At 41.2% G+C, this 8961-nt stretch overlaps 1 protein-coding gene across 1 annotated transcript in view; it reads right to left on the bottom strand.

Annotated features, from left to right (window-relative positions):
• oprl1 (opiate receptor-like 1) overlaps positions 1-8961 on the bottom strand; it is a gene marked incomplete at both ends in the record, with an annotated part of 48132 nt that overhangs the window by 10842 nt on the left and 28329 nt on the right. The window contains one exon of the mRNA XM_080443858.1: positions 2158-2245. Within this exon, the coding sequence (XP_080299984.1) occupies positions 2158-2245 (88 nt within the window). The remainder of the gene's footprint in view (positions 1-2157; positions 2246-8961) is intronic.

Here is an 8961-nt window from a genome sequence, read left to right as displayed (position 1 = left end):
AGACTTTTATGGCTGGGGCCTAAGGACAAAGTGACACCAAAACCTGTTTTTTGCCCATGTATGGAGAAAACAGGTACAAAAGATGCCCATGTATGGACAAAAGGGGGACAGACTTTTATGGCTGGGGCCTAAGGACAAAGTGACCAAAACCATTTTTTTGCCCATGTATGGAGAAAACAGGTACAAAACATGCCCATGTATGGACGAAAGGGGGACAGACTTTTATGGCTGGGGCCTAAGGACCCAGCCATGACACCTAAATGGGGAAGTCATGACACCTAAATAGTTACCACGGCAACCAAAGCAGATATGACGTTGCTTTGGGTTGACATTGTTTAAATCAGTCTGAACTCACAGATCTGTGACAGATCCGATCTGATCACTTGCAAATTCTGTGTGAACTGTGAACAGTCCGGCCTAAAGATCGGTTTTGAGAAATAAATCGTATTTGACTGTATTTGACCGCAGTCTAAACGGGGCCTTTGAGTTGAGACTCTAGCAAGAAATGTTACTTTTTGATTAACTTTTGCTATGACTTTCAATGCCATGTTCTCTCCCGATAATGTGTTGTCTAATATGCAATCTGAAGTGTATAATCATGAATTGCTGTGGTAAAATGGTGTGGTACAACGGTTAAAATGCCGATCTACAAGCTCACATCATGACACAAATGCAATGTGTTGTGAGCTTGTGTTGCAATCTATCTCTCCCCCTCTCTCCCTCCGTGTAGGCTGACACAGCTGGACTGCGCCGTGCGTTTTTGATGCATTGTTTACATAACATTATCGTTCTTCGGTGTGGACGATCACATAATTATCGTATTATTGCTATAGTTATAGTTCGGTGTGAATGGGTCTTTTAACTGGTCATATGCAAGCCAAATCCAGCGGTCTCGCCAGTGTGGTTGAAACTTCACTCCCTCTTTCGTGCACGTATCGTCGGAGCGAGCGAGCAACTGCTTGCAGCCAGGTGCGCTGAGGTCCGGGGGCAGAACGCTGCACTCAGACAGCAGACGGCTCTGCCTTTGATCCAATATGACTTCGGGCTCACATAAAGCTGTTTTAACAGATGAGTTCACTTAAATCACTACAAAACACAGTACTGCAGGGAAATAATGTGAAATTATTAGGTGTCAATGTTTTTACATTATATTATATTTATATATTATTTATTTATTATTTTATTTTATTTTCAAGCTATTATATTCACTGCCCCCACCGGGCAAGTGTTTGGTGCGTTCTGCTGGTCCGGACGGTTTAAAAAGTACATCAGGGCAACCAGGCCTTTATATTGTCGATCCCTGGGGTTATTAGGAGTAATAGTTGTATTGTCCATGACAGTACAGTCTTAGTCAGCCTCGCTTGCAGCAGGCCTGTGAGACAGGGGGTGGCAAATCAGCTGATCATATTTGTGGTATGCAATGTTCCCTTTTTTGTGCTCTTCTGGGAGAAGGGGTAATAATTCCATTTAGTTCAGGCATACTTTTTCAGAGAAATCATTGTGGATGAAGATCTTAAAATCTCTGAGGCTTTTTGCCCTTTTAAAAGTGTCTTCCATTTCGAGCAGCTTGGCGACTGAATCTGTCCCCCTCTGGCAGATAGGCGCCAATTCTCGGTGCCCTCTCTACTTCAATCAGTTTTTATACTATATTAAGCCATAATATTTTTTAACTTAAAGGCATAGTTCACCCCCAAAATGATTTTTTTCCCCAATCGATTAGTCACCCCATGGAGACTTGAATTCATGGATATTTTTTTGTTTTTGTCACATTCCTAAGCCAATAATTTGATCCGGAACGCCGTTCCGGATCGTTCCGGCCCACTTTCACCCCTGGTCATCATGGCATGAAGCACAAACAAATCGCTCAGCTCGAGTTATGGCCACAAAAGGGGCTATGTCCACATATGGCCATATACTAATGACATCAGGCACAAAAAAAACAACAATGAATGCAATCACAGACAAATAACAAGTTCATGCAAATGTCCTCACTTAACAATGCAATCTAATGAAATCCTCTTAGCTTTCATTGGCATCAAGAGCATTGTGTTCTTCTCGTATAATTGGAGGTCCTATTGTCATTTGGCATGGACTATGTATTATTGTGTGCATTGTGTATAGGTATGCAGTACACACCATCCTGTTGACATGACTTACCTGAAAGGGTAACGTAGCCAAGACCAAAGAATCAGCCAGCGCCAAGTTAAAGATGTATATATTAGTAGCTGTCTTCATCTTAGTGTATCTGAGAAAGAGAGAGAAAAACAATTTAATTACAATGTAAATTGAATTAATTCTTGTGCCAGTTAAACTATTTTCAAAAACATTTCAAAAATAGCAAAATAAAATCTACAAGCTCACATTGGGTCGTTTTTTTCTTCTTCTTTTAGACCATTTCACAATAGGGATGTCGCAGCCAGATGCTATGGCTATTTGGGGGTCATTGGCATGGATTGGTTTGGGAATTCCTATTGTATCCACTATGTATTCTATTCATTAATGTATAAATCCATTCTTAAGTGTGACACATCTCTTGAGGTATCTACTGATCTGATCTGACCCTAAAATAATTTCTACTGCTCTCCCTCCTGAAACAAGGTTTCAAGCAGACCTATAGAGCCTAATAAGTGATCATTAGGGTGAACATGATTGATGATTTGAGAGAAACTGTGATCAATAATCTGTTTGGGGGGGGGGGTGGACGACCACGCATAAATACCAATGTTAATGAAGGAAGCCCAACAGAGAGTTGGTTTCTCATGAATATTGATTGCTTATATAAAAGCCGCCCACACTACACTATTATCAATTAAAGCAGCAGTGAGGAGAAGTACGATAGATAAAACCAAATTAGAAGGATTAAGACATACAGTCTATGTGAGATATAGATGAAGCCTTAAGGGCTATATCAAAATGATTTAGTATATATATTTTTCATAATATAGCACCAAGATAATACCTCTAAAATACCAAATGCACACATAGTAAACACAGCTGAATAGACCGCCTGCAAATGAGGACAATCGTTCACAGCCAAAAAAGAGAAATAACACGCGTAAATATATAATTTCAGGAAAAAAAACGTATTTTGTGTAAGAAACAGTTTGAGACTCCTACGTGACAAAAACGCATCAAATATGCTGCGTGGAAACGCAACTTCCTAGACCTTACACCAAAAAAAAAGCCTGAAACTGGACTGGAAAGACGCGACCGGTGTTTTTAATGCCTCCAAGTACAGATCTAGGGTCAGATTTACTGATTTCCTGACTTATTTTGAAAAGCCAAACCGGACCCCGAATCAGAGCCAGGGAATTTAGAAAATTCACAAATGTCTTTGTGATATGGTGAAATAATCATGGGCATTTTTGGAATTATTGATCGTACAGAGGGTAAAATGATGGCACAAATACGATAATTATCGTACATCTGGCAACACTGTGTGTCAGCACCCCTCAACATTCAATTCTAAATCTAATTACAGGCAACTGATATCATATGGAGTATGAAAACCTCTTTTGACACAGTCATTGTCACATGACGCACACGATCATTTTGTGCCTAATTTGGTGGAGAAAAAAATCCACGAGTCTGCAACAAACAGTGATTTGTAGCATTTGTGCCGGTGCCCCCAATAGGTGGAAGTGAAATTGCTCTTCGCTCTGCGTTGTTTAGAGGCCCCTCAATGTGTGATCAAGATTTGGGGCAGATCGGATCAGTTCATGATTTTAGGCATTGTTTGCCAATCAGAATGGAATATGAAAAATCGGACTGATACAACTTGATTACACGAGTTCAGTGATATTGTGTATGGATTTGTGTGACTTTTAGACAGAATCTGTGGGAGTAGCTGCAAAAAGGGGACCGGTAATGATGAACATTCAAGAGTTATAGGCCAAAGCATTTAACTGGCTGTTATTGAGAGACATTACTTTAGATCTCTCTCTCTCTCTCTCTCTCTCTCTCTCTCTCTCTCTCTCTCTCTCTCTCTCTCTCTCGCTCTCTCGCTCTCTCTCTCTCTCTGCCTTGTGGTTTGAGTGGTTTGAAATTGAAGATTCCCACGTTCAATCCCAGGCCACTGTCTCATTGAGGTGCCCTTGAGCAAGATAACAGAACTCGTCTACTGCCCCCTTGGAATTCTCTGGGTCCTTTTTGTCCTTCCATCCTCCTCCTAAAAAACAAACTGTTCCATCTTCTCTCTTTCTCTCTTCACAGTCTAATCTAATGTATGTCCTCCCAGTCTCCTTGTTTTCGCCGGTTTACTCCTCTCTCTCTTAATATCTACACGGTCTCGTCCCTTTTCTTTTTTGTAATCCTGTTACTAGTAAAACAAAAAAAAATCTGTATCAGATCTCCAGCAGGAATCACCATTTTCTGACAAATATAACTAAATCTTGTATGTTGTGCTCCTTTTCCCTGTTTTTTTTTGTTATGTTTAATAGAAAATAGATATTGTTACGTAAGGCTTTGTTGAATCCTTAATTTTGATTAGTCAATCTAGGCATTCTGGGTTCTGTTATTTTGTAATAGCAAACAGCTGTTCTGCCTCTGTTCATGTTGCTATGGAATCGGAATCTTGTAAACTACAAAAACTCATTTTGTATATTGATTTAATTCTTAAGTAGCCGTGTAAGCAGGCTAATGTACAGTTAGCTGGGCATTATTGCACAATAAACCCATCTATGTATAATTATACCAATAAAATATGTAAGTCTAATAACCAGTTATTCTCCTATTCTACTATCCTAACAATAATTTCATGAATATTAACGTAAACAACAACAGTTCATAATGACCCTAAAGTGCTGTTTATCACTTAGTAATAAACAGTCATAACACAGTAATGATGTATTATATTTTATTGATGCCTCATTAAGCCTCATTAAGCTGTAAGTTAAAAGGAATAACAGAGTTTAATTATATTCTATGGTGTCTGTGTAGCATATCTCTCTGTCTCTCTCTACTGTGCATCTATTCATCTCTCACTCTCACTTTCTACGCCTCCCCAGCTCCTCTCTTTCAACAAAATTAAATATTCTCTCTCTCTCTCTCTCTCTCTCTCTCTCTCTCTCTCTCTCTCTCTCATATCCACTGATCTATATATATATTTTTTTTTCCTACAACACCCCCACTCTCTCCCTCCATCTCTCCTCATGCCGCATTCCTCGTTCCCTCTCTCTGGCTGCAGCCCCCTCTCATCCTTCCATCCGCTTTCTTCCATTCCTATATATTCCACCTTTCTTCCTCTGCATCCTTTTCGACATTCTCCTTTTTATCCCTGCCTCTCTCCATCAATCTTTCTCTCTGTATTCGTTCCAGCCCCTCTCTGAATTCCCTCTGTATCACCCTACAGTAACTTTCACTCCTGTTTCACTCTATCTCTCCTTTCTGTATATATCTCTGCCCTCTCTGCATTCTTTCTCATCCCTCTTTCCTGTTTTGTATTCTTCCTACCTCGTCATCTTCTTCTTCTCTACTCATTCTCTCTCCCACCTCCCTCTCTCATCTCTCTCCATCTCTCCATCTCTCCATCTCTCCCTCTCTCCCTCTCTCCCTCTCTCTCTCTCTCTCTCTCTCTCTCTCTCTCTCTCTCTCTCTCTCTCTCTCTCTCTCTCTCCCTCTCTCTCTCTCTCTCCAGAATATTCCACAGCTCCTCATCATGCGTACTTCCTTTCTGCTTTGGGGACCCCATCTTCCCAGCATGCATCTCTCGCTTTTTCTGCTTGTACAAACACTCTGTCTTGATTAATTTCACCGAAAACAATCTTTCTGTCAATCTCCCCTTTTTCTGTTTTCTTTCAAGCGTCTTCACTTTCCTGCCTCCTCTGCCTCTTTTTGTTTCCGTTCCTACGTCTCTCTGTCTCATTATAAGATCAGCTCATGACAGTCAGGAACACATTGTTACAGAGGTACAGAGATGGGGGAAAGAAGTGGAGAACATAAGAAAGAGGCAGTTTATACATACAGGGCAGAAAGAGAGAGAGAGAGAGAGAGAGAGAGAGAGAGAGAGAGAGAGAGAGAGAGAGAGAGAGAGAGAGAGAGAGAGACAGAGAGAGAGAGAGAGAGAGAGAGAGAGAGAGAGAGAGAGAGAGATTAAAGTATTGAGAGGACAGCCTGAGCTAAGATATTACCAGATTGATCCTCAGAGGGAATTCCAATAACAGACGCCAACACAATTGGGGTGGCCCAATTATAGATATTAAATATGCAGATGTTTGTTTGTCAGTTTACTGTTCAAACACAATTTCAATATTCTGATGTTTCAGAATATTGAAATTCAATGTTTTTTACATGTTAATCATTGCACAACCAAAACACATGTCAAGTATCTGCCTTCAATATGCGCCGGCCATATTGATCTGCCGCAGGGCGGCTGCTTGTGGGTGTTTTGGCTAGTGATGTGTGGGAGTGACTGTCCGTTGTTATTGTCCCCTTTGGTTTAAAAAAAATCACACCCAGTGTGAAGTGGGCGGTGTGGTCATCACAGTGGTCATCATAGTGATGGAAGCTCACTTCCAAAAAAAAAATACATATATACGTCTATATGGCGTGACGTCTAGAGGAGGGTCTGTGTGTCTGTGTGTGTCCGGGGCTAATAGTTGGCCAGTATACCAAGGAAGTAAATTCTAGAATTGTTTATACATATTGTGAATTTTGTGTGTGTTTGAATATTTTCCATAATCTCAGAACTAAGCTTGAATTGATGCAACCAACATAAATTTGCACTGGCATTTATCTATAAATAGTGTGTGTGTGTCCTCTGCGTCCTCACACACACACACACACACACACACACAGACACACACAGACACACACAGACACACACACACACACACACACACACACACACACACACACACACACACACACACACACACACACACACACACACACATTTTAACAATATATTCATGTCCACATAAAGTGCATACAAGGACACACATATTAAAGGTGGAGTTAAGGTTACATTCACAACATTATCATGGCATATGTCTTCATGATACAATAAGCATATCACTCAGTACTCCATGGGTATATATAACAGCGTCTCCGCCATATATGGCGGCAAACAATTATGGCAGAGACAGCACAGTAATTTGCCAGCCTTTTTGCCTCCTTTTTGGGCATCCCAAGTTGTTGAAACTCTCTAACAACCAGTCTGTGGGTATGTCCTAGGCTACCAAATATTAAACAATATTGTCTGCACCTATAGCCCAACTCTGAGATGGTATGTAGAAGTGGTTGGTATTTAATGACCTTGGTCATAAAGGCTTCCTCTAGGCTAGGGTCAAAGGTACAGGCTATCTATAATACAGACACTTCCCTGGACTCTTCATCAACCACAACAACATCTGGTGTATTAGCTGTCAAAGATGTAAAGGTGCCTGGGTTATCATGTTATCTATTACACAGGAATATTTGTACATTCTCACTCAGGATGCACGATATTCTTATACTGTATGTCCTTTGCAATGAGTTCCACTATTCTGTCATGAGGTGCTATGGACATCCCTTGCATAACAGTCATTCAAGATGTGTGACAGTGTTTCAGTGATCTGTGGTGTGGTGCAAGCAATGAGGGACCTGGGTGGAGCGGAACCAGATGGAAAGATTGAGTCTGGTGGGAAGGACTTTTTTAGTCTGGCTTGAATGTGATGATACGCACACACACACACACACACACACACACACACACACACACACACACACACACACACACACACACACACACACACACACACACACACACACACACACACACACACACACACGCGTATACTGTAGATAGAGAGATAGAGAGACAGAAAGACAAACAGACAGACGATGTCGGATTCTTTAGGGACCAAATCCAGACATCCCACCTCTCCCGGAAGTTCCGGGAGTCTCCCGGGAATCAGTGTCCACTCCCACACACCCACGAGCAGTCATAAATCTCTCGCAATGCAAATGCCATTTTTTGCACGGGAGTGCACGACAATTGCATGCAAAGTCAATGCAAAGGTGGGCGTTGCATGCAAATGACGCAAAATGATGCATCTCGAGAACAATCCAAACAATCACCTTTATAATCGTGTATTGATGACGCCGCCACAAGGGAGTGTATTCCCTTGTCGGATCAGCGGTTCTCCAGAAAAGGAATGCAAAGTCAATGCAAAGGTGGGTGTCGCATGCAAATTGTATTTTGTATCCTATATTAAAATGGACTAATTGGAGGGCGGGCGGGCAGACCACGGCCACTTCACTATGACACAGACATAACCATATACAAACCTGATACGGCCATATATAGGCATATCAGACTCAGACATAACCATAAACAAACCCATATATAGGCATTACATTACATTACATTACAGTCATTTAGCAGACGCTTTTATCCAAAGCGACTTACAATAAGTGCATTCAACATAGGTAGGGAACGAAAACTACTATTGCACTTAATACTGTATTAAGTGCATTTTCTGCAAAAACAAGCAACCAAGAGTATACCTAGCGCTAAGGTAAAAGTGCAATATATCAGCTACCTATTTTCCTTAAACAGATGAGACAACAATAGAAAAATCAAATAAGCAGGAGCTAAAACAAATAAGTGTATCGACTAAACAAGATCCAATAAAACAGTACAACAATAACACAAGCGTTCGGCATATATGGAGATCCGGTTGTCCAGAGCCACAGATCCGACGACTATGCACATATATGGTCATGCGCATATATGGGTCTGACCGACTTCAAACTTGGCACGCTCATCGGCAAGGACTTGAGGGAGTGCGGTGGCTGCCGTCGAGTCGTTCGGATAGGTGGTCCGACCGACATGTCCATATGTAGGCCTATATGGATATCCAGTTGTCAAGAACTGCCGATCCAACCGATATACCAATATATGACAATATATGGGCATATACTGATGACATAAGAGGTCTCCATATATGGGCATAAAGGGACCAGGACTAACAGATATAG

Source organism: Gymnoscopelus braueri, assembly GCF_963280865.1.
Source record: "Gymnoscopelus braueri genome assembly, chromosome: 12".
NCBI lineage: Eukaryota > Metazoa > Chordata > Actinopteri > Myctophiformes > Myctophidae > Gymnoscopelus > Gymnoscopelus braueri.
This window is presented reverse-complemented; position numbering and strand designations above follow the sequence as displayed.